Here is a 26,167-nt window from a genome sequence, read left to right as displayed (position 1 = left end):
GGGTAGGGTGGCGGCTGGCCCAGCTGGGCCCCGGCTGCCCTCAGCTCTGGGCGCTGGGTCGGAGCCGGCCGGGTACTGCGCGAGCAGGGCGAGCGCGGCGGCCCGGGGGCTCGGAGGCGAAGATGGCGTCAGGCAGGCGCGCCCCGCGCACCGGGCTGCTGGAACTGCGCGCCGGGGCAGGCTCGGGGGCTGGCGGCGAGCGGTGGCAGCGGGTGCTGCTCAGTCTAGAGGAAGACGCTCTGACCGTGAGCCCCGCCGACGGCGAGCCTGGACCGGAGCCCGGTGCCCAGCGGGAGCCTGAGCCCGGGCAGCTCAACGGCGCTGCCGAACCGGGCGCCGCGTCCCCGCCGCTGCCGGAGGCGCTGCTGCTCCAGCCGCGCCGCGTGACGGTGCGCAAGGCCGAAGCCGGCGGGCTGGGTATCAGCATCAAAGGTGGGCGCGGGGGCACCCAGGGCACGGGTATTGGTGTCTGTGGGACCGCTGAGGCGCAGGGATCGCGGGGGCTGGCAGCGTATTGAGGACGTGGAGTTGGTGGGCTTCTGTCCGGGGTAACGGCGTCTGGGAGGACAGAACCGAGGGCACCAGAGCACCAAGGTCGGAGAGGGCTTTGAGGTCTCAGTCAGAAGGCACAGGTGTGGACGGCTTTGGGGGCACACCAAGGACAAGTGGGTGGGGAGTTGTGTGCCTAGGCAAAGAGATCTGAGACTGATTGCCTCTCAGGAGTTGCATGGGCATCAAGGACAAGAGGGAACCCAGGAGAGCAAAGGATAGAGAAGGGAGACTGAGGCCTGGGGTGCTATTAGGGAAAGGAGGAGGAAGTCTTCAAGATAAAGTCAAAGTAGAAGGGAAGGAGGGGTAAGGCCTGGAGTAGGAAGCATGGCTGGGATGGAGACTAGGTGGAGGTACCAACTGGTCTGGGCTCACAGACAGGGGACTGGAAAGGACCTGGAAATCTGAGGACCTAGGAAGCCTGTATGTGTAGGTGAAGAGTCCTAATTGTCCACCATCACAGGATTGAGATGGGCTTTCAGCCCCCAGTATTGACAGCTTTCTTCAAGGTGCAACCCAAACTGAAGTCCAGAATCACCTGCGTGAACTTGTGTGGTAAGATCCCATGGACTGTAGCTTGGTAGGCTCCTCTGTCCATGGGATTCTCCAGGCAAAGATACTGGGTTGCCATTTCCTGCTGCAGGGAATCTTCCCGACCCAGGGATCAAACCCACGTCTCTCATGTCTGCTGCATTGGCAAGCGGGTTCTTTATCGCTAGTGCCACCTGGGAAGCCCTTTCCCATCTCTAGACCTGAGTTTCCTCAACTATATAATGAGAGTAATGATAGAATTGGGATGTTTCTATGAAGATAGGTGTCCAAAATACTCACTCTGCCAACACATAATAGGTGTCTAGATAGTTATTGCTGTTAGATGAGAGGAAAAATGAAGGTCAGGAAAGAATCCCAAAGTAACTAACCTGATGCTGAAAAGTCTGCACACCCCGGCTGCTGTGTTCACCATTCCTTCCTGAGGGGGTGGGGATGGTGGTGACTTGGCTACCACTGTGTGCCAAGTGCTATGCCTAGTACTCTAGGCTCAGGATCCACTTCATCCTGGCAACAAGTACTAAAAGATACGAAGTATAATCTTCATTTAGCAGGTGAGGAAACTGAAACTCGGAAAAGTAAAATGATTTTCCTAGGATCACACAGTCAGTGAGTGACAGAGCTGTGATTTGAACCTCAATTATCAAGCCACTAAAGAGTGTTCAGAGAAGTCGATTTTTCCCCGGGGAAGGGCAAACTTCCATGCAACTAACCAAAGGGATCTAAAACGGTGGTAATGAGAAAGCCAGGAGGTGGACACCTGTTTTGCCCTCAAACACCAGCATGGGATAGGGCAACAGATCAATGCAGATATTGTACACTCTGTGTTAAAGCAGGAAGGAACTTAATGTTCATATAGTGTTCCACTTTGCAGATAGACAAACTGAGTCTTGGAGAGGAAGAGGACTTTTCAAGATCACATAAAGTTACTCCCTAGCTTCATACTCCCAGGTGGGGGTAAAGGGACTTTTAGGAGGTGTCAGGGGGAATACCAGCTCCATTCAATTCTTTATGTATGGAGACTGGACTCCTGTTGCTGTGTTGACCTTTCCTTTAGGGTCCAGCCCAGCCCAAGGCATCAAGGAATGGCCATGGATTCAAACTGACCTGAAGTCCCTAGTTTCAGGTGGAAGAGGACAGATACTGGGTTGGCCCAAAAGTTCATTCGAGGTTTTCCATATCATCTTATAGAAAAACTCGAATGCACATTTTGGCCAACTCAATATAAATAGAAACTCCTTCCTTTCCTAGGCTTCAAGCTCTGTGCACTGCAGTGAGCAAACTGCTGGGCCTATGTGGGGTTCCAGAGAGGCATTCCAGTCCTACTTCTGCCACCAGTTTGTTGAGTGACCTTGAAATTATGACCTCCTCTCCCCAGGCTACTTGTTCTTCATCTTTGAGGATGGAGCAATAATGTGGTATCTGAGGGCCTGACTTGCAGCCTACCAGAGGGTTAAGAGTGTTGGTTCTGGAGCCAGGAGACCTAGGTTCAGATATTGGCTTTGCCACTAATTAGCTGGGTGACCTTGGACAAGGGGTTTCTCTCCACACTTCAACCTTCCCAATAGGAATCTGAGCATGCCTGTGTGACTGGGTGTTGTGAAGATGCAATGAGACAAGATTGAAAGCATTTAACATGGTGCTTGGCACTTGGTATGTGGAACTAATGTGAACTGTTATTACTGTTTATTATTTTAAAAGGACATTCAAGAGTTTAGAAATAAAGCAATATGGCAAAATGTATTAATATTTGATTTTTTTTTTTTTGTCTTTTTGCATCAGAGATGCAATTCAGATAGGCTTTTGAAATCTCTAGACTTTAAAGCCCTGGTTTCTAGCCTGAGACCTAGGTTGTGAAGCTTTCAGCTTTGTGGCCATAGCAGTAACTGACTTCTATCTTTATTCTCGATTAGAGGTTATCAGTGGGTTCCCCCATTATGGGAAACTCACTTAAAGTCCAAAATAAGAAGAAGTTATTGAAGCATCTTGTAAGTTCTTCAAACACTGGTGACCACCCAAAGCACTTAACCAAAAGATCCATTATAACATTGTAAATTTCAGAAAATGCCTTTTAGGTAGCATTAGTGCCCCAAACTTCTCAGGCTCTTTTCTGAGATTCTCTTTGCCTCGCACTGCCGCTTTCCTGGTCCTGGGCTGGACACGGTGGGAGACCTTCAGAAATAATTTTGCCTTATTGTGACTCGCAGGTGTTGGAGTGTCTGCCTCAGTTTCTTCCTCTTTCTGTGCTTGTCCAGGGGGCCGAGAGAACAAGATGCCTATTCTTATCTCCAAGATCTTCAAGGGCCTGGCAGCCGACCAGACGGAGGCCCTCTTCGTGGGGGATGCCATCCTGTCCGTGAATGGGGAGGACCTTTCCTCTGCCACCCATGACGAGGCAGTGCAAGTCCTGAAGAAGACCGGCAAAGAGGTGGTGCTGGAGGGTAAGCACTGGGGACCCCGGGGGTGTTCAGTTCTTCCCTACCACCCCCCAGGCCTCAAGCAGTGGGATCTGGGAGGTAGGCAGGGTTGAAAACAGAAACAGAACTTGGAGACCTGCCTTGAGACATTGGTGTGGTGGGGATAGAGCTGCTTCAGAGCCAGACAGATCTGGACTTCATTTCCTCTCTCCCACTCCCTAGCTGTTTGACCTTGGATGAGTCACTTCATTTCCCGGAGCCTTAGTTTTCTCATCTGTAGGGCAGGGATATAACGTCTGCCTTGCTGGGTTGTGGGACTAGGATGAAAGGTCTATAGGAGAACTGCCACTCGGTGAGTGACACAGGGGAAGAAAAAGGTGGGGTTAGGGAAGAGACTTAGAATCTTGCCTAAGAAACCGGGGGAGCTCTCAACTCTGAATCCTCCTATCACCCAGGGGCCCTAGAACCCTGTGACCCATCCTGCCTTGGGAGTGTACTTGGCCTTTATGTAGCAGGACGTTGGCTACTTCCAGCTAGGATCTAAGAGGAGTATGTTTTGGAGGGGAGGGGAACTTAGTGGCTCCTCGCCACTCTCCTCTCACTGTACGGTCTTAGATGAGACCTTTGCTTTCTCCGGGCCTCAGTTTCCCATCACTTGTTATAGTCTCTTGCCGGGGTGGTTCCGCTCCTGCCTTTTGCCATCTCTGTCAGGAGGTTTCTGCTTTGCTCAGCCCTTTCGTCAAATTCTACCCTGTCAGTTCCGGAAGCCATGAGGGCCCGAGGAATGAGTCTTTGGCTCCCGGCCCAGAACAGGCACAGGGAGGTGGCGGGGGCTGATGGAGAATGCCATGGCCAGCGAAGCTGCTGCACTGAGCCCCAGGCCCAGATCCCGATAGGTTGCCAAAGAGGTCTCCAAGAGGCCACAGAAGCCAACAGGCTCTGGAGCCCTGGGTGATCTTTGGCGTTCTTATTGGCCTGACCTGGATTCTCTCCCATTTTGTTTTATTTTATTTTTACATTTTATTATTTATTTAAATGTACTGTGTGCCTATTCAAATGCTACTGTTGCATTTTTAAATATACACTTAAAGCTGACTCTGCAGGACTGATCCCTGAAAGCTTAAGGATATCAATCATATTTTAACAGCAAAGTTAAATAACGAGATCACACATAAAGGAGATGGATATAGGAGACTTTCTTTCCACATGCCTCATCACTTTGATATTTATAGCCAGTAATGCAGTTTGAAATAGTTGAAATTCATCAAAATGTCATATTTCAGTTGACTTGAAAAGCTCTTTTAGTCTCTGCTGTTTGAAAATTTAGTTCATAGATGGTAAAAATTTCTACTGTAGACACGTCTCTAATCCACACTGAGGTCCCCCTCCCCTCCTCATCTTTAGGTAGAGAATGTCTCTTTTTGGGTTCTTAGTGTGGATCATTCTGAGAAAGTAATGTCTTTTAGTGTTAGACATTTGAAGCATTTCCTGGTATTGGGGTTAATACCCAAGCCTCTGTCTACCTCATTCACTCCATTCCTTCCTCATTAAAGCCAAGATGCCTTTCCAGAGACCTACTATGTACCCGATGTGCAGAGCATTGGGGTAGAAGGTAAACTGGACCCAGGGCCTGCCTGAAAGAGCCCACTATTGAATGGGGGACAAAATATGAACACTGTCTAAAAATGGAATGACAGAGGGTGAGATGGTTCGATGGCATCACCGACTTGATGGACGTGAGTTTGAGCAAGCTCTGGGAGTTGGTAATGGACAGGGAAGCCTGGCGTGCTGCAGTCCATGGGGTCGCAAAGAGTTGGACAAGACTGAGCGATGGAACTGATTCCACACAAGCCATTTAAAAATCAGCATCTAAAATCCTGTCTGCTCTGTAATTAATCTGGCCTTGGGCAAGATCCTCATTTTCTCTGAGCCTCAGTTCTCGTATCTGCTGAGGTTAAGCTAGATCAGAGATGTCCAACAGCTTTCATTCTGAGTGTCAGTTTCCTTGGTGGCTCCTGGGAGTTCCATATTTGGAAAGATTGGGAGGTCTTATCTGAACTCAGCAGAAAGGAGCTGGAATTGATTTGCAATGTTTAGTGCTGATAGAGTAGGGAAGGGATATAGTATACATACCATCCCAGGACTGAGGGTCTCTGGCACTTGTGTTCTCTAAAACTTTTCATTGGGCAAGATCTTTCCTTGGCAAGCCCTGCTGCAGGCTGCTGGGTGGAGCCTGGCCTGCCTCTTGCCCAGCATAGGATTTGGCACATAGCAGGCTGGAGAAGGGGATGGCTACCCACTCCTGTTTTCTTGCCTGGAGAATTCTGTGGACAGAGGAGCCTGGCAGGCTACACTCCATGCGGTTGCAAAGAGTCAGATTAACATTTTCACTTTTTTCTGTTAGTAACTCCTCTCCTGTCCCATCACATTTACATAGAATTGGTATTATTTCCTGCTTAAATGTTTGGTAGCAGTCTCCAGGGAAGCTAACTTTATAGAAAAGTTGTGTTTTTTTTGCCACACTTTGCAACATACGAGATCTTAGTTCCCTGACCAGGGATCAAACCCAGGCCCCCTGCAGTGGAAGTGCAGAGTCCTAACCACTGGATTGCCAGGGAAGTCACGATTTTAATGTCTTTAATAAGACAGTTTAGATGATCTATGCTTTCCTTGAATGTGTTTTGGTAGTTTATGTCTTACAAGGAATTTGTCCATTTCATTTAAGCTGCCAAATTTCTTGGCATAAAGTTGTTTATAATCTCGCGTATTTTTCCTCCCTTTTGGATGAAAGCGCTCTGCTGCTTTCTCGTTCTCTCATCCTCCCTTTATACTGCTCTACTCAGTGGTTTCAAGGGGACTCTGTCTCATGGAGCAGATAGCTAAGCAAACCTACCAGATGGGAAGCAGTGGTATCCTCTCTCTAAGTGGTCAGGAAAGACTTCCTGGAGGAGGGATGCTGGCACCTTATGAACAATAAGCAGAGATAGGAATGGGGTAGAGAAAGGGCATTCCAGGAATGGAAGTTGTCTGAGCAAAAGGAAGGGGTGAAATGACTTGACTTACCTGGGGAACTGCCTGGGAAGTAATTCAGCTTCATCTGAGCTTAGGTATGAGGAAGCAGGTGGAGAAACAGGGGGCTATTCAGATTGACAGATCCTGCAGGGCCTTGAGTGCCAGACTAAAGGAATTTGGAGGAAAACAGAGAGCTGTTGCAAGGATTTTTCAGCAGGGGCTCACAAGGCCAGCTTTGGGCTTTACAGCATCAACTCGGTTTGGAAGGAGGCAACAATAGATGCAGAATGGCAGCAAGGAGGGACTTCCCTGGCAGTCCAGTGGTTAAAAATCCACCTTCCAAGGTGGATGGGGATGTGGGTTCAATCCCTAGTCAGGGAATTAAGATCCCACATGCCCGGAGCAACTAACCTCTGTGTGGCAACTACTGAGCCTGCGTGCTGCAACAACAGAGTCTGTGCACCGAAATGAAAGATCCTTCATGATGTGGTGAAGATTCAGTGGGCCCCAACTAAGATCTGAGGCAGCCAAATAAATAAATAAATATTAAAAGAAAAAAAGAATGGCAGCAAGGAGGCTGGAGCCATGAGCAGAAGGGAGATCATGGTGGTTTGATCTAAGCAGGCTTGGATAAAAGAAGAGTCTTGAGGTTGTGGGGCTTCCCAACTGGCTCAGCAGTAAAGAAACCACCTGTGAATAGAGAAGCCTCAGGAGGCTGAGGCTTTGATCCTTGGGTTGGGAGGATCCCCTGGATGAGGGCATGGCAACCACTCCAGTATACTTGCCTGGAGAATCCCATGGACAGAGGAACCTGGCAGGCTGCAGTCCATAGGGTCGCGAAGAGACAGACATGACTGAGCACGCATGCATGCAATTGATGTTGTAGCCTTCTTGTTAGTTTTTTTTTTTCCAGGTTTTTCTTAGCTGAAGTCTGTCTTAGCTGCTCTCCAGTGGGCTTGTAAAAGGAGATAATTCCACCCAAGGCAGCAAAGGGCTGGGGGCGAGAACTGGGGTCAAGAATCTTTGAATCACACGGGTGATCTGAAGAGCATGGAAGATTTGAGAAAGCTAAGATGCTGGGTTGAGGCTGGTCCTTGAGATTTGGGGGAGTTTGTGGAGAACAGGCAGCTGCCCCAGTCTGGAGCCAGAGCTCCTAGAAGCCTCTCTGGGCCTAGGTTCCTCCCCAGCACCCAATCAGTGATCACGTTGTTCAGAACTTCCCCGCCCTCATCCCACTTCTTAAGGCCACCTCCAAGGATCCTGGAGCTTCCCTGATAGCTCAGTTGGTAAAGAATCTGCCTGCAATGCAGGAGACCCTGGTTCGATTCCTGGCTCAGGAAGATCTGCTGGAGAAGGAATAGGCTACCCACTCCAGTATTCTTGGGCTTTCCTTGTGGTTCAACTGGTAAAGAATCTGCCTGCAATGCGGGAGACCTGGGTTTGATCCCTGTGTTAGGAAGATCCCCTGGCGAAGGGAAAGGCTACCTACTCCATTCTGGCCTGGAAAATTCCATGGACTGCATAGTCCATGGGGTTGCAAAGAGGCAGACACGATTGAGTGACTTTCACTTTCCAAGGAGCCATGGCTTATCCTTTGGATGTGAACTTGGTAGGGTAGCAGGGCATCTTTCCTGAGGTCTGGGGCTTGGTGGGTACAGAGCTCCCTGAGAACATCCTAGAAGGAAACATGTCACTGGCAAACTGCTGTTGCCAGCCAGAACCCTATATCCCCGGCCTAAGGGGCTCAGCAACCCCAGCCTGCCTTCTGGACCTTTTCTTCTGTGAGGTCAGGATTTTGTACAAGTGTCTTGAGACTATTCTCAGTTACAGGGATGTGTTTGTGACCAGAGTCTGGGCCCAGCTGGCAGCCAGTACCCGTCTGTCTGCTTCTTAGAGAGACCCATTGTGTGCACGTATCTGGAGCCAGGCCCTTGGAGACTGTGCCTGAGGGAAAAGGGAGGGATGGTCAAATGCCTCCACTCCCGCCACAGCCCCCCAGCAAGGCTGGCAACAGAGAGCCTTTGATGCATTAAAAAGTAATGCTGAAGGACAAAAATGAATAAAGTCAATTTTAGTACTTTGTACAAAGAAGAGAAGGTTCACCTCACATAAAGATCAGGCTTTTAAAAGATACAAGCAGAGAATAGTATGTATATAAAAATACAAAGAATAGTAGGAATTGCTATAATCCCCATTTTACAGACGAAGTCACCAAGATTTGTTAAAAATAAGTAACTTCCTTCAAGTCATACAACTAATAAATTGGCAGACTCGGAATTCAGACCTAAGGACTTCCCTGGCATTCTGGTAGTTAAGACTCTGTGCTTTCATTGCAAAGGGCAGGGGTAATATGCCTGATCAGGGAACTAAGATCCTGCGTGCTATGCGGTACAACAACAACAACAAAAAAGAGCTCAAACCTAGGTTTCTCTGATTGCAGAGGCCACTCTTCACCCTGCCTTGGATAATACTCACTTCTCATGGTAGTTTGCAAGATTAAGAAATAATGCATGTTATGTGCTGAGGCCAGTGTGCATATGTAGGCACTCATTTATGTTTATTTTGTTTGCTATTTATAAGGATGAGACAGGGCACTCGAAGTTTATGGCACAGTGTCTTCCACATGGTAAGCATTGGGTCAATGTCAACCTTTGTCATCTCGTATCAGCAGCAGCAATTTTTGTTTTCTACAGTAAACTTGAAGGTCTCTGAGGGCAGGAATCATGTGTAGTTTGTCTCAGATACCCAGGCCTGGCGCCAAGCCTAGATGCTGGTGAGTTTGGGAGAAGTGATCCCTAGAAGGGGACATCTCTGACTCTTTCTACTTTGCCTTTAACCTCCTCAACTGCAGTTGACTTTCCTAAATGTTTAAAAGGGGGTTCTAGGCTCATGCTGGGTTTGACTGACTCCTAAGAGTTTCCGTTATGAGTCCTCAGAACTCCAAGACCAGGTCCCTGCCAGCCTGTCCTCTGGCAGATGGGTACTGCCAGGTATCCTGCCTGAAATTTGGTTCCATATATCACCGCTGTCAAAAGTGGGATGTTGTTAACCGATGCAGCTAATCTGAGGTCACCCTGTTCAGTTTAGGTGAGTGTAGCTGTGCCTGAGAGGTGCCTGAGGGACTCTTGTCCTGGGAATAGAGGTATGAATGGAGCCCTTGTCCAGTACCCCCCATGACTGCAAAGACCCGTTGTTCTAATCATTATTCTCAAGAAAACATTAATTTGGTTGTGCACATACATGGCTTAGGGCCATATGATTCCCAACAGACAAAACTTGGCTTAATCCAGCTCTGGCCTGTTCCTTGGATCTTTGATTAAAATGCTTGTGGGACTCTGGGGGCAGGTTTTGGCCTCCATTAACAATATGAGCTGGTTGCTAATGGTAGCGGAGGGAATTATAACAGTAATGGTAAGAATGTTAATAATAGTGATGGTATGTCTGCTGTTTATTGAGCACCTACAATGTCCTGGATACTGTGCTAAATGCCTTCTGTATGTTATCTCATTGGAGCCTCAAAACCACCCCTATGATTCAAGGTACATCATTCATCTCATTGTACAGATAAGAATATTGAAACTTGTAGAGGTGAAGCTACTTGCCCAAAGTCACACAGAGGCAGAGATGGAATTTGAAGTTAGATTTGTCAGATGTCAAAGCCCATGTTCTTAAATGTTTATCCTGCACTTCAAGCCATGTCATCCATGTGAGACTCAGTTTATTCAATTTATTCAACTGTTAATAGAACAGTTTAACAATGGATCAGTCTCATTGAATTGGTGTGATTAAGTGATGATGTGTTAGTGAGCTTTGAGCTTTCATGCTTGGTATTATAGTAGATGCTCAATAAGTGCTTCTTTCTCCCACTACTAAGATCCTAGTAGGCTTCCTCAGTTGATGAGGGCCTTGTCTTTGAATCCTGGCTAAGATGGTTTGGAATGTGGTATATTTTTGAAAAATAGAATTTTAAAAATGTCAAAAATAATATACACTTAAATTAAAAAATGGAGAAGGAAATGGCAACCCACTCCAGTATTCTTACCTGGTGAATTCCATGGACAGAGGAGCCTGGCAGGTTACCGTTCATGGGGTTGCAAAGAGTCGGACACAACTGCGTGACTAAGCACAAATAAAAAAAACTCAGGAAAGTGCAAAGCAATTATCTTCTCATAGATTAATGTTACCCATGGCTAATATTTTCACACACTTCCAGAGAGAAGTTTCCATATTTGTTTTTATCATTGAGCAAGTTGAGGACCTCTTTCCAACTCAGCTCATGTAGCTCTGTTTTATTCTCTTTAATGGTTGCAAAATATCCCATTATTGGGATTCAGACGATCATTTAACCATATATATTGAGCCCCTGTTCTATGCCAAGACTCGATGTAGGCACTAGGGATAGAGTTGTGAACAGGACTGAGTGATCTGCCAAGAACTCACTTCTTGTATTTAGCAGGACCATATTCAAGGAATGTTTCTAGCTTCTTGCACCATAGACAATGGTGTCATGATCCCTTTGTGCACCTGTGAACATTTATCTGAAGAGGACTCCTGGAAAGGGTATTGCAAGTTCAAAGTGTTCATATGCCTTTAGGATCTTGATAGATGGTGCCTCTTATACTGCACATATAGGGCTTCCCAGGTGGCGCTAGTGGTAAAGAATCCGCCTGCCAGTGCAGGAGACATAAGAGATGGGGGTTCAATCCTTGGGTGGGGAAAATCCGCTGGAGGAGGGCATGGCAACCCACTCCAGTATTCTTGCCTGGAGAATCCCATGGATAGAGGATCCTAGCAGGCTACAACCTATAGGGTCGCAAAGAGCTGGACATGACTGCACAAGGGTGTGGAAGGTGAGCTTTTATGCCTCGGAGTTGTTGCCCCAGGCAACCCAGGCAGCTCTGCTGTAGGGCCTGCCAGTGACTGGGAACTATTTATAGTCCAGCCTTGCTGGACTAGTAGGACCTCAAAGGTCATCCCTTCCCAAGGGATGTCACAACATCCTGAGTGGACAGGTGGGCAGCCTGGACTTGAATCATCACAATGCCCTACTCAGAGAGCTGGCATATCAGTGCCAATTATATAGGCAGGCAAACTGAGGCTCAGAGAGACCTCAGGACTTGCCAAGGCCAGAATGCAAGTGACAGGACCTGGATTGAAATCTTTGTCTGTCACCTGTGTTCATCTCCTTATACTGTCATACTAAGAACAGCAGCAGAAATAATAACCAACCACATTATGATTTGTTGAAGACCTGTTCTATGCCAGGCAGGGCAAATTGCTTTACAAGTGTTGGATCTCAGTATGCTAGGAGGTAGACATATTTTAGTATCATTTTAAAGATGCAGAAATAGAGGCTTACAGAAGTCAAGTCACTTGTTCAAAGTCACAGAACAGAGAAATTAAACACAAGCCCGTATCACTTGAGAGCCCAATTCAATGTCTCTGGCCTGGGAAGCCTCAGGATTGTCAATATTCATTTATTTAATGTATTTCTTATTTACTGATTATCTGGATATGTCAGGTACTATTCTAGATGCTGGGGATATCCTAATAAATAAAGAAAACAGGCCCCTGCCCTCATGGAACCTACATTTTGTATTGAGGAGAGAGGCTGTTGACAGTAAGCCAGTGGATAGATCATGTAATTTCAGGCAGAGGCAAGTAAGTGACCACCCACTGAACAGACAAGGAACAGTCTGAGCTTAGAGGACAGGCTTGAGCCAAGACTCAAAACCAAGACATTCAGTCATTCACCTTTATTGAGCACCAGGATACGCACTGGGTGTGCTGTGTTGAGCCAGAACGGATTTATCCCCTTCTCTCTGCAACACTTAGGTTCCCTCCCAATTGTTCTGGGCCAGGCAAAGGGTCCTGCCTTGCCTCTCTTCTTTGTGTTTCTTTACTTTTTTTTCTTTTTTTTGACCATGTCATGTGTCTTGCTGGATCTCAGTTCCCCGACCAGGGATTGAACCCAGGCCCCAGAAGTGAAAGCCCAGAATCCTACCCACTAGGCTACCAGGGAACTCCCAGTTCCTTGTGTTTCTTGTGGAATCTATTCCTGGCTCCTTGGGGTCAGTGCTGGCTTCTCTCCTTGGCAGAGTTGGGAATCGGGGCCTCTGGAAAGGGCAGGGTATCCTGTATGTCTCTGCTTCTTCTTCCCTGAGGAGGAAGGGCCCAAGTGTCACTGTTTACCAAGTTTCTGGGCCGGAGGTTCGGCTGGAGAGGGTGTGGACACCAACTGGGTCTATACTTGGAGGCTCAAAGAATCCTGGCCACAGGGCCACGTTTGTTTTTGCCCTCAGCTCTCCAGGCCACTGCCTTTGGGCAGTCCCGCCCTGCTTGGTCTGGTGACTCAGGCAGAAATCAGAGGCAGGGAGGAGACCTTAGAGCTGGGCTATTTACTGTCACACTCCAGGGCCTTCAAGACCCCACCCCCACTCTGGGACAGGCCGGTTGGTTTGTGAAATGCCAGCCCTGTTTCAGACATCAGCTGGTGTGCTGTCCATTTATAGCGTGTTCCTGTGGGCAAGGAGAAGGAGGACCCACTTCCAGGATGGCCTGAGCGAGCAAGGCCTCTAGCAGTTTCTCTGGTTTCAAAACTGACAAATGTCCATTTGCTGAGCCCATAGCGTCAGAGATCCCTGCCGAATTCTAGGGATACAGAGACCAGTCAGTCAAGGTCCCTGCCCTCCCAGTGCTCTCAGCCTGGAAGAGGGCACAGATTCCCACACCGACATATAGGGAAGTGGGGTCTAGGGACCTGCAGAGGTGGTGGGTGTGCAGGATCTAGTGGGCATCTGGGAAGGTTTTCTTGAGGGGCAATGTCTGGGCTGAGCTGGGACCTCCTGGGCTGTGGCAACTTCTCCTCGTGGAACGAACCTTTTCTGTCCTGTCATTCATTTCTCCATTCACAGAACACTGACTCTGAGTTTGAATCAAACCCCATTTGTGTCTTCTTTGTGTGTGTGTGTGTGTGTGTGTGTGTGTGTGTGTGTGTGTGTGTGTTAGTTGCCCAGTTGTGTCTGACTCTTTGTGACCCCATGGACTGTAGCCTGCCAGACTCCTCAGTCCATGGAATTCTCCAGACAAGAATCCTGGAGTGGGTTGCCATTCCCTCCTCCAGGGAATCTTCCCGACCCAGGGATCAGACCCGAGTCTCCTGCAGGCAGATTGTTTAGCATCTGAGCCAGCAGGGAAGCCCCTTCTGTTCTCTAGGGGCTCCCAGTTTGGTGAGAGAGAAAGCCCCAACTCACAGAAGCACAGCAGAGTTCTAAGCAGTGCGGGCGGAACCTGTGTCAAGTGTTTTACATCATCTCGTTTAATTCTACTGTCTCTCTAAGGCATACGTTGTTATTCAGATAGAGGACCAGGGAGGTGAATTACCTTGTTCAGGGGCTTCCCTGGTGGCTCAGTGGTAAAGAATCCACCTGCCAATGCAAGAGACGTGGGTTCAGTCCCTGGGTTGGGAAGATCCCCTGGAGGAGGAAATGGCAATCCACTCCAGTATTCTTGCCTGGGAAATCCCATGGACGGAGGAGCCTGGTGGGCTACAGTCCATGGGGTCGCAGAAGAATCGGACTCGACTTAGCGACTAAACAACAACAATAACAACAACAATAGCCACACAGCTAGACAGAGCTGGAATTCAAGTCTGAGAATACCTGTCCCCTAACCATATACTAAGGTCATTCTGTGCAGGGGGAGCTGCAGTTTCAAAGGTGTTTGGAAGCTCCTACACCTTCTGAGAGCTCTGAGCAGGTCAGTATGATTGGATTAGAGGGCTAGATGTGGCTGGAGGTGAAGCCAGCAAGGTAGGCAGGGCCCAGGTCCCGGAAAACCTTGAAGTTGGATGAAGAGTGCAGGGAGCCAGAGCACGGCTTTAAGCAGGGGAGGGGCGTAGCTAAATATAGTAGAGAGATATATCAGTTGCACCCTGAGTGGGGCTGGGGGATGGGTGGGTGCTGCATTAGTTAGGAGGCTTTTGTCTGCAAGTAACAGGAACCCCATTCAAAGAGGTTTGAACACTGAAGAAAATAGGTTTTCTTCCGGAATACCTAAAGTCAGCATGGCTCCAGGGTAGATTAACTTAAGGCCTCACATTCCTCAATGTGTGGACCCCAATCCTGTAGTCAAAGTGACTATCATTGCTTTAGAACAAACTCCCTGCTTTCCAGCAACTTCTGAAGGCTTAGAGGAGAAGAAGGGAAGGGAGTATATTTTCCCTCACGGCTTATTGGACAGAATTGTATTATCTGCCCCTTTCTAGGCCAATCACAAGTAAGGAGGATGGAATGATCATGATTAGCTTGAACCAATTAAGATTTTCCCTCTGGGTTGGGGAGAAGCCCAGCCTTTAGGGCTCAGGGTTCTGCTAGCAAGGAGAAAAAAAAAGTAGGTTTTTTTTTTTAAATGGTTTAACTGACAGAGAGGCTGTGATGTGTCCCACCTCTATCTCCCCTTGAGACATAGTTTTGGGGTAAGTCATTGCTGTAATGGTGAGGATGAGTCATTTTTAGCCTTAGTTCCCAGTCTTCAGACCTAGGCCTTTGTTCTTTCAAAAAAAACTCTGCTCTTGTTTTCAACATAACTTCTTTTCCCACACCGTCCCTCTCACTTTCACCCTTGTTTACCTTGGATCCTATCTGAGCAGTCTCTTGTGACAGAAATAACTTCTTATCTGGTTCTTCCAGGCAGCTGGGCCAAGAACTTCTTCCCCCTACTTCCTGGTCTGTCCACTCACAGCTAGAGCATACTGACTGGGCCTTGACTGCAGGCATCAGATAGCCAACAAACCAGATGGCCGTGGAGATAGAGGTGGCTGAGAAGAGAGGAAGAGAGGCTGTCCCAGGGCTAGCAGGCATAGGCATTCTTCAGTAGGGTAGCTGAGGGGACAGCCTGAATGGGAGAGGAGAGACCAGTGCTTGGGCAAGACATTTAAAAAAAAATTATTTATTTATTTGGCTGCACCAGGTCTTACTTGAAGCATGTGGGATCTAGTTCCCTGACCAGGTTCCAACCCAGGCCCCCTGCATTGGGAGTGCAGAGTCTTAGCCACCGGACTGCTAGGGAAGTCCCTTGGGCAAGACTTTCAACCACCTTGATATATACACTGTCCTTCTAGTAGCTTATTTCAGAGACAAGGAGACTGCTGTTCATCAAAATTGGGGACTGTCCAGATGCTGGGTCAAATGTGGTGGACACCTTGATTGCCTGCCTTTCAACCATTTCCCCTTCTTCCATGCTACCAGAGCCTGATTTAATTGGGTGGGAATATGCTCAGCCCCAGGGCTTCCCTGGGGCTGTCTTTACTCAGACTGTAAAGAATCTGTCTGCAGTGTGGGAGGCATGGGTTCGGTCCCTGGCTTGCGAAGATCCCCTGGAGAAGGGAACGGCTACCCACTCCAGTATTCTGGCCTGAAGAATTCTGTGGACAAAGGAGCCTGGCAGGCTATAGTCCATGGGGTTGCAAAGAGTCGGACATGACTGAGTGACTTTCACTTTAATATTCAGTCAGCCCCAGAGGCTGACTTGTGATTGGTCTAAATCAATCATGACTACTTCCTCTTACTAATGATTGTGCTAGAAGTTGGCATGCCAGTCCAGTTGGGCCAATGATATATAAGGTTTCATGGAAGTATTTATCTCATGCCAGTCCATTTGGGCCAATGAAATATAAGGTTTCATGGAAGTATTTACCTCTCTGATAAGAGGGAGGTATGAGTTGACAGTCCTTTTTCTGCCTATCTCCTTCCTTCCTGGTTTTGCCATGTAAGGAATCACCGGCTTGACTCTGTTGCAGCCATTCTGTGGTCATGAGGGGAAGGCCAGGAGAATGGTAGGGATGCCTATCCAGGATCCAATGTCATTGAGTCACTGAACCAACCCTGAAATTGCTTTCCTCTAGACTTCTTGTCACGTGAAATCATAAATACCTTTCTTGCTTAAGGCACTACTATCATATATTCTATTATTTGTAGCCAAACCCAACTAATTGATAGAGTAAGAGGGACCAAAATGTTTTATTATCAATTAGCTTTAATTGATTGGTAATGGCTACCATGGACTTACCAGGTGGCTCAGAGGTAAGGAATCTGCCTGCCAGTGCAGGAGATGTAGATTGGGTCCCTGAGTTGGAAGGATTCCCTGGAGAAGGAAATAGGAACCCACTCCAGGATTCTTGCCTGGGAAATACCATGGACAGAGGAGCCTGGTGGGCTACAGTCCATGGGTTTGCAAAGAGTCAGACTGAAGGACTAAGTACAGGCACAAATATAATAGAAGCTCTTTGCTTTCTTAGGTAGCAGTTCAAGTCTGATGTGGCATCTCCAAAGTTTCAGCATACATTTACTTCTGTTTTATTGGTCAGCCTTTTGGAGTGTGGCTCATGTTCTCCTGGTCAAGATGGTGCTCCACTGGTCTGTGTTTCAGCCAGCTCAACCCTGTCAGGGGAAAAGGCAGGGAAAGGAAGGATGTGCCCCCTTTTTTAATGGGCAGGACTTGGTAGCCTAACACATCTCTTTTATTCTCATCCTATTGGCCAGACTTGGTCACATGGGCACTTATAGATGCAAGGGAACCTGGAAACTGAAGTCTTAAGTTGGAGGGTTATCACTATTTTGGAGGAAAATTGGCAGCCTCCACCACAGGACTATCTCATGCAGCCCCTCCTTTTAGCAGATGAGAAGACTGAAGAGAGAGAGGCAAACAAGGGGACAGCGGCAGAGCAGTTCTATCTCCTGACTTCTGTCTTGGCACTTGCTCACTGCCTTGTTGCAGTTGTTGCCCATTCTCTTTAAGCAGCCATTTTGAAACTCTAAACACTTAAACTTATGGGGTTAGAACTTAGTTATGTGGCCATACCTAGCTGCAAAGGAGGCTGTGAAATGTAGTCCACCAGGTGGCCACGGGTCTATGAATAAGAAAGGTAAAAGAATGAATGTTGGCCTGGATCCAGAATTTTCTACCATGCAGCCCTGTCAGAGACTTTAGCCTAGAGGAGGATAGCGATGTGAGAGTGTGTGTGTGAGTTGCTTAGTTGTGTCCGACTCTTTGTGACCCCATGGACTGTAGCCCGTCAGACTTCTCTGTCCACAGAATTCTCCAGGCAAGAATACTGGAGTTGAAAAAAAAAAAAAAACCAAACAAAAGAATACTGGATTTGATAGCCATTCCCTTCTCCAGAGGATCTTCCTGACCCAGGGATCCAACCTGGGTCTCCTGCATTGCAGGCAGATTCTTTATCATCTGAGCCACCAGGGAAGGGAAGTGGACATAAATGAAAATTTAATGAATTAGTGACAGTTGTTACATGTGCTACCTGGGAGCCCACGTCATGGTGGTAACTGCTGACCTCTCCCCTAACCAGTCAAGTACATGAAAGAGGTCTCACCATATTTCAAGAACTCTGCCAGCGGGACCTCGGTTGGCTGGGACTCGCCTCCTGCCTCACCCCTTCAGCGGCAGCCTTCCTCCCCTGGCCCCCCATCCCGGGACCTCCGTGATGCCAAACACATGTCCTTGAAGATGGCATATGTCTCAAGGAGGTGCACCCCTACAGACCCAGAGACCAGGTAAGCCTAGCATAGGGGGCGACTCAGACAGACATGCCCTCATGTTAGGTGGTGGAGCCAAAGGAAAGATCCTTTGTGTTGCAAGTGACAAGCACAATGCCCAAACGTAGTAGGTGCTTAAGAAATGTTTGTTAAATGGAGACAAGAGTGAAGTTATGGGGATGATGGTGTGCTTTTCTTCTCTCTTCCTCCTCTGGGTAGCTCACATCTGAGGAGGAACTTGGTCTGCAGAGGAGCCCTGGATTCCAGTCTTGGTTGTCCTTGAACTAGGCCCTTTTTCTCACTAACCTTTAGATTCTCCCATATGAAATAAGGACATCAGACTCCGTGATCCCCTCAAGTCTCTTCCAACTCTGCTGAGGTTCCGAGATACCTGGTAACTTTCACTCAGGGCCATGGAAGGTTACCATCCCTCATATCTGAGAAGCCCTTAACACTGATGATAAGATTGATACTAGCCAGCATTATTGAGTACTTATCATGCACAATTGAATTTAACTCTCACAGCAGCCCTATGAGCAAAGTCCTATTGTTTTACCCCACGGTTATAGATGAGGACAGAGGGAGGAAGTAACCTGCCCAAGATCACACAGCCAGGAAGGGAATGGAGCTTGCCTCGTTCCAGGTAGCCCTCTCAGCTTCAGAAGCTACCTGAGTGATGACAGTGGTGAATGCAGTCCATGTTGATCAAATGAGGTGTGCAGTATTGGGGTGGGGGTAAAAGGCCTGTGCTCTGGGTGCTAATTACAGCTGAGGTTTAATGCCCAGTCATTGCCCAAATTGGCCAGGGGGGTCTGATTAATGTTCAGCATTCAGACCTCCTGTCCCTACTTGATGCCCTAGCCCCAGCCTCCCCCATGAGGCAAGAACTAGTGATTCACAGGTAACTTACAGGTGCTCCACTAAGGGGCCTTTTGTGTTGGGTAAAGGTGAGGTGAAGGTGGCTGAAAGTATCAGTCCTTCCTGCGACTTATAGAACCTTAGGTTAGTTGTGGTTCCCAGCCTGATCCGAGACATCACCTGAAGCATGTGTGTACCTGTATTTCTATGTGTGTGTAAGTGTAGATGGCATGTAAATGCAAGTGTTTGTGTGTATATGTGAGCATTTGCATGGGCAGGGATGTAGATTTGTGCATATGTGTTTGTGTGTATTTGTGTTACTATCCATATGTGTATATGTATGTATGTACATGTGCTTGACCTGTGCACACATGTGTAACTTGAACATAACTGGGGTTCCATATCAGCACAATATCCCAGTCAAAGGAACACCATTCGGTAATCAAAGCGTAATGAAAAATGTTTCGAACTTTTACTTAGTGTTACGATTACATTGGTCTGCAAGCATCAGAAGCCCTAGTAAGCAATGGCTTAATACATGAGGAGTTAATTTTCCACATGTTTAAAAAGAATTCCAAGACTTCCCTGGTGGCACTGTGGATAAGAATATGTCTTCCAAAGCAGGAGATGTAGGGACCTAGGTTCCATCCACGGTCTGGGAGAATTCCACATGCTGTGGAGCCACTAAGCCTGTGTACTGCAACGAGTGAATCCAGGTGTTGCATCTACTGAAGCCCACGTGCCTAGAGCCTGTGCTCCACAACAAGAAGCCACCGCCATGAGAAACCTGAGCACCACAACGAAGAGTAACTCCTGCTTGCCGCAATTAGAGAGAAAACCAGTGCAAAGTAATGAAGACCCAGTACAGCCAAAAATAAATACATACATACATAAAAGAGAAATCCAGCAGTCAGCTATTTAGGCTGCTATTGATGGTCAAGAATACCCTCAAGGCATCAGGCTTCCAGCTTTTTCTTCTGCCATCTTTTACAATTTTTATTAAAAAAAATTTTCTTGGCTGCACCATGAAGCTTATGGTATCCTAGTTCCCAGACCAGGCATTGAACCCGGGCTCTTGGCAATGAAAGCATGGAGTCCTAATGGCTGGTCTGGCAGGGAATTCCCCTCCTGCCGTTTTTAGTATGGATTTTCTTCTTCTTGGAAACAGCTTGGTGGCTACACCTCTAACCATGTGTCCATATTCTAGACAGGAAGAAGGCAAAAGACAAAAGAATTGTTCCCCTGGTATTTTGTTCTATTGCTGCATAAACAGCCATCCTAAAATTTAGTGGCTTAGAAGATAGCAGTTTAATATTTTTCACAATTCTGTAATCTGGGCTGGCTTAGCCAGGCAGTTCTTCTGTTCCTTGTGCCATCTGCAGGGGCTACAAATCCAAGATAGCTGCTTCACCTATGTGCCTGCTTCCTCAGCAGGGGTGGTTGGAACAGCTGGCAGCTGGCATTCCTCTTTTTGTAGGGCCTTTCCACGTGGCTAGCTTGTTTTCCCTCTCAGCGTAGGTGACCTTGGTGTAGGTGGATTTCGTGATGGCTTAGGAATGCCAAAATGGCACTTCTGCCACATTTTGTTTGTCAAACCAAGTCAGAAAGTCAAGGAGAGGAGAAATAAACTTCACCTCTTGGTGAAGGAGGTACAGTGTGCATATAGGGAGAGGTGAATTTGGTGGAGGCCATCTTTGGAAACTAACTGCCACAGCTAGGAATGCTTCATATGGGAAAGGACACCCTCCCCAAAGACTTCTCTTTCTATCTCATCAGTCAGAATTGAGTCGATGGCCAGGGCTAGCTGCAGGGGAGATCTGTAGTGGAGGAAGGCAGAAGTGAAGGCATTGGAATGGATATGTGTGAGCCATTCTCCAGTTTCTGCCCCACTTCACTGGTTACGGAAATACCAAAGGGGAGTGAATGTTTAAAGTCCCACAGAACATTTGAAGGTCCTCTCCCTGCCACTGACTCCTCTTGGACCTCCTTGAGACCTTCCCTTTACACTTGTCTGTGTGGCTTTTTGTCTCCCCACCCTTTCCCTTCACCATTCCTGGCCTTTTTCTTTTCTTTTTTAACCATACAGTGTGCCTTGTAGTGGGGTTTCCCTGGTGGCTCCGTGGTAAAGAATCCACCTGCCGATGCAGGTGACGCAGTTTCTATCTCTGGGTTGGGAAGATTCCCCTGGAATAGGAAGTGGCAACCCGCTCCAGTATTCTTGCCTGGAAAATTCCATGGACAGAGGAGCCTGGTTGGCTACAGTCCATGGGGTCTCAAAGAGTCAGACATGACCGAGTGACTAACACTACTACAGCTACATGTTTGAGTGTGTGTACTTGTGTGTATTTGCCTGTATGTGTATGTGTGTTGGAGAGAGAGATATAGTCTCTTATCCCAAGATAAGATAAATAAGATAGATAAACCCCGTGAGGCCCAACAACTGTGGCCGGAGCCCTGCAGTGAGAGTCCCTCCTGATTCTCTCATGGACGTCCCCTGTGGTTTCCTCTGGTTTTGTGGTAGATGGGGATCCCTTGGCTCAGGTTTCAGGGTTGGGCACCAGTCCAGTGGACGGACCTCCCCTCTACCTCACTTGTGCCTGCAGGTATCTGGAGATCTGCTCGGCCGATGGCCGGGACACCCTCTTCCTGAGGGCCAAGGATGAGGCTAGTGCCAAGTCATGGGCAGCTGCCATCCAAGCCCAGGTCAACACTCTGACGCTCCGGGTCAAGGATGAGCTGCAGGCGCTGCTGTCGGCCACCAGCACAGCCGGGAGTCAGGACATCAAGCGGATCGGCTGGCTGACTGAGCAGGTGCCTGCCGGGCCCGGGTGCCCCTCCTCCCCTCCCTTCCCCTCTCCCAGAGGCGACCCCAATCCCGTTTCCCCTCACTGCCTCACCCTGCCCTGGCCCTCTCACCTCTCTTCTCCCTTCCCTGTCCCCCCTCACTGCTGCCTTGCTTCCTGCAGCTGCCCAGCGGGGGCACAGCACCCACCTTGGCCCTGCTGACCGAAAAGGAGCTGCTCCTCTACAGCTGTCTCCCCCAGACCCGTGAGGCCTTGAGCCGGCCGGCGCGTACTGCCCCCCTTATCACCACCAGGTATCTGCGGGTAGGGCAGGACTGTGTGTCCCACCCAGAGCTTGGGGGGTGATGCTCTAGATGGACCTCAGAAGCTGGGGACTCCAGCCCCATTCTACACTGAGTTATTCCCTGGGTGGCCTGAAGCGAGTCTCTGCCCAGTCTGGGCCTTGGTTTCCTCATCTGTAAAATGGGGACTCGGAACAGAAGGATATGAGGTACTATCAGTCACTCACTCATTGACACCTGCTCTGTCCAACCTGGTGCTGCCTGGTTCAGATGAAGGACAGTCCCCAGAGGTCTCTGTCCTCAGGGAGAACCCAGCCTGGTGAGGAGACTGGCCTGGGAACAGCCTTTACAATGCAGAGTGTAGGAACCACTTAACTCTACCTGGCCTCCAGGTGGGGGTGGGGAAAGTCTTCAGGTAGAAGATGACATTTGAGCTGGACTTTGGCAGATGGGTAGAAGTTTGCTATTTAAGGAAGGGTGGAAAAGCATCTTACACAGAGGGAACAATATAGTCAAAGGGACAGAAGCATGAAGAGCTCTCACAGGTTCATGGAGCTCTCTGAGTGTGCTGTAACCAGGGTGTAGACTCTGTCTGGGAAGTGGAGAGAAATAAGGCAGGGAGTTGGCAGGCCCTGATCTTGCAGAGCTTCAGTTGCCTGGATAAGGACTGTTAGCTTTATCTTAAGAGCTGTGGCAGACAGAGTGAGAAGAGTTTTAACCTGAGAGTAAGGTGTCTCATCGGGTCCTGTTTTAAAAAGGATCCATGTGGCTGCCATGCGGAAAATATACTGGAGGAGGGGGATGGGAGCAGTTATGCTGGAGAGACAGTGGAGGTGGGTAGAGGCAGCAGATGGAGGAGAAAGGCCGCATTTGCATTGGAAACACAGGGTGGTAAAATTAACCAGGCTTTGTACTTGCCAGATGGGGAGGGTGAGGGAGGTGTCCTGATGAATGGATGAACGGGAGTTTTGGAGCTGGTGTCTGGGTGGGCAGTAGGAGTGGGGGTGGGAGTGCAAAGGGAGAAGGTTGGATCAAGATGTTGAGTCCAAAGTGTCTGTGGGGGGCGGGTAGGTAGGGATCTTGGGTAGGAAACTTGGGAACTTGTGAGTCTGTTGCTTAGGGCTGCCAAGTAGGAGACTGGGCATCAGAAACAGCTCCAAGGGGGAACTGAAGTTATAAGAGAAAGCATGTAGAGTGAGGACCAAAGAGGGAGAAGGGATAGAACCCTGGGGTCTGCTGCCCAGAGAGGGGGAGTGAGCTGCCCAAGGTTACACGGCAAGTGGGAGTCAAGCTGAGAGACGTGGGCCCTTGTTGTTTATGTCTCCTCACTCCAGGCTGTGTTCCGGCACACATGTCAGGAGCCTGCTGCCTACTAGGGATGAGCAAGTCATGAATGTTCTACCTAATCAAGTGATTCATTAATTCAGGCCACAAATGTTTAATAAGGTGTTTACTAAGCACCTACTTTGTGCCAGGCATTGTTTTAGTTGCTGGAACTATAGCGGTGAACAAGCTAGACAAACATTTGTACCCTAGATGATATTCTAGAGAAAAAGGCAATCAAAAGCCAACTGAAACAGTAAAAAGTAAGTATAATTTCTGGTACCATAAAGAAAAGTAGGGCTAGTGAGTGATAGGGGAGAGTGCTGTTTTATTTTTATTTTTTGGCTATGCGGCATGTGGGATCTTAGTTCCCCAACCAGGGATCAAACCTGGGCCCCCTGAGGTGGAAGCGCAGATTCTTAACCACTGGACCACCAAGGAAGTCCTGAGGTGTCATTTTAGGCAAAGAAGTCAGGGAAGGCTTCTCAGAGGAGTTGGCATTTGAACAAAGGTCTGAAGGAGGTAAGGGAGAAAGCAATGCAGATAATCAGGGAAAAGTGTGCTGGGCAGAGGGAACAGCAGAGGGGCTGAGGCAGGAGTGTGCTTGGCGTGTTTGAAGACACTAGAGTAGCTGGAGCTGAGGGGGCCAGGAGGAAGGTGGCAGGAGATGGTCTCCTGTGACTCCATCAGTGACCGTCTGGATGTCCTGTCCCCCCATTGGGTGGAAAAGGAGTCGCAGGGTCCCTTCCCAGGTCACCGTCCCCTTGGCCCAGAACTACTTCCCCATTGCCTGAGGCCTCATGCTTAGCCCTCTGCCCCCTGCCCCCAGGCTGGTGCACTCAGGCCCCTCCAAGGGCTTGGTGCCCTACGATGCAGAGCTCTCTTTTGCCCTGCGCACGGGCACGCGCCACGGTGTGGACACTCACCTGTTCAGCGTGGAGTCACCGCAGGAGCTGGCTGCCTGGACCCGCCAGCTGGTGGATGGCTGTCACCGGGCTGCTGAGGGTGTGCAGGAGGTGTCGACAGGTGGGCTGGGTGGATCTGGGAGTGCCTTTCTGGTAATGAGCCACTTGTCCCCAGGGGCATTCAAGTTTCCTTCTTTAGGATGCTTCAAGAGGGGGATCAAGAGTGGGATTTGGGGTCTCCAAGGGCCTTCTGTTTCGGATGTACAAGTGTCCTGGTAGGTAGTGAGACTCTTTTCCCAGGGGTTTTCTTGTCCTGGCTTTGTGACTCTGCTGGTGAGGATATGAGAGGTGGCACTTGGGGTAGGGTTGCCAGAAAAAGTACAGGACACTCACTTGGATTTGAATTTCAGGTAAACAGCAAATAATTGTTTAATTGAAGGAGGTCCAAATTACCCATTGCTTATCTGAAATTCACATTTAACTGGGCAAGAGGTCTGTAGGCATCTAAGGTCTCCAAAGGCCAGGCATGATGGGTCTACCTTCACAGGGAGTGAGCCTCCTGTCTAAGACAGAGTTGAAGGTCCCCCTTTCCTCCTTTGGTGCTGCTGGCTGTGAGTCTGGAAGTGGGGTATAGGTTTTCTGCCCACTCATCCTCCTGTGTTTTAGAGTGTGGGTGACTCTCTACAGGGTGGGTATACAAATGGCATGACAGACAGTGAGCTTCCCACCCCCCGGTGGCATTCAAGCCCCACTTTTGGAGCTGCCAGTGGGGACTGGAGGGAGGGCTTGCGGTCTCTGAGGTGTCGCTGTGCCTGTGCCCACGCCCTCCCCACAGCCTGCACGTGGAACGGCCGTGCCTGCAGCCTCTCCGTGCATATCGATAACGGCTTCACACTGTGGGCGGCGGAGCCAGGTGCCGCCCGAGCCGTGCTGCTGCGTCAGCCCTTTGAGAAGCTGCAGATGTCCTCGGACGACGGTGCCAGTCTCCTATTCCTGGACTTCGGGGGTGCTGAAGGCGAGATTGTGAGTGGAGGGGTTCGGAGGGTGATGCTCTCCTGGAGGCCAGGCTGGGTGGGCTCCTGACCCTTCTCTCTGTTCATCCCGTAGCAGCTGGACCTGCATTCGTGCCCCAAAACCATAGTGTTCATCATCCACTCCTTCCTCTCGGCCAAGGTCACCCGTCTGGGGCTCTTAGCCTAGAGGTGGTCAGATGCGTTAGCCCTGAAGAGGGAGTGTCCACTGCATGGCCTTACCTGGCCCTCCACTGATTGCCTGCTTGCTGCTGGGCTGAGGGAAGGGAGAAGAGAAGAGCAAGAAGGCGGAGACCCAGCTCAGGACACAGCGGATCCCACCAGTGATGGGGGAGTATCCCTGCAGCTCCCCCCAGCCCCACCAGTGCCTTTTGTGGAGAGATATTTTGTGTACACAGAAGCCATTCCGAGCCTAGTACGTGCCCCTGTGGGGATCCTGACCCCAGATAAAACTGCTGGCCCTCCTAGAGGCCCCTAAATTGTCCCCAGAGGTCCCACCTGAAGCTGAAGCTCCCTGGGGCCCACGGCAAGAGACAGAGAAGCCTTTCATTCATTTCTCCCCTCAGCTCCACCACCTTGGGGCATCAGGTTGTTCTCTTCAGCCTCTCTTTCCTCCTTACTCTTAGATAAATAAACAGCCTGTGAGCACATAGGCAGCCTGGCCTAGTGTCTGTGGTTTGTGCCTTGGCCTGTGGGTCCTGTGGTGGCCCTTGTAGTCCCAAAATGGACCAGACCAAAGACTGGAGTCCTTTTCCTTAGAGAAGAGCGAGTCTATTGGTTATCTACTATTGCAGAACAAATTACCCCCAAATTTAGCAGCATGAAACAATGAACATTTATTATCGTTCGAGTTCGGTGAGTTAGAAATTTGAGAGGGATAAGCTGG

The 26,167-nt window shown here is 49.0% G+C and overlaps 1 protein-coding gene across 4 annotated transcripts; it reads left to right on the top strand.

The window, feature by feature from the left end:
• On the top strand, positions 1 to 25,937 carry SNTA1 (syntrophin alpha 1). 4 transcript variants are annotated; one of them, XM_081559712.1, is made up of 8 exons: positions 1 to 432; positions 3,354 to 3,539; positions 17,893 to 18,097; positions 21,541 to 21,748; positions 21,904 to 22,034; positions 24,175 to 24,371; positions 25,086 to 25,273; positions 25,361 to 25,937. In XM_081559712.1, exons 1-8 carry the CDS (start codon positions 123 to 125, stop codon positions 25,448 to 25,450), a joined length of 1,515 nt encoding a protein of 504 aa, XP_081415838.1. In that variant the 5' UTR covers positions 1 to 122; the 3' UTR covers positions 25,451 to 25,937. The 4 variants fall into 4 exon arrangements, with proteins under 4 accessions (XP_081415838.1, XP_081415840.1, XP_081415839.1 ...); XM_081559714.1 differs by having other exon boundaries at positions 24,175 to 24,403; XM_081559713.1 differs by having other exon boundaries at positions 24,175 to 24,403; positions 25,358 to 25,937.
• Positions 25,938 to 26,167: the final 230 nt, after the last annotated feature.

This window comes from Giraffa tippelskirchi, chromosome 13, assembly GCF_054371585.1.
Source record: "Giraffa tippelskirchi isolate mGirTip1 chromosome 13, T2T-mGirTip1v1.2.pri, whole genome shotgun sequence".
Classification (NCBI taxonomy): domain Eukaryota; kingdom Metazoa; phylum Chordata; class Mammalia; order Artiodactyla; family Giraffidae; genus Giraffa; species Giraffa tippelskirchi.
The sequence above is the reverse complement of the archived record's forward strand: the minus strand, read 5'-3'. Positions and strand labels throughout refer to the sequence as shown.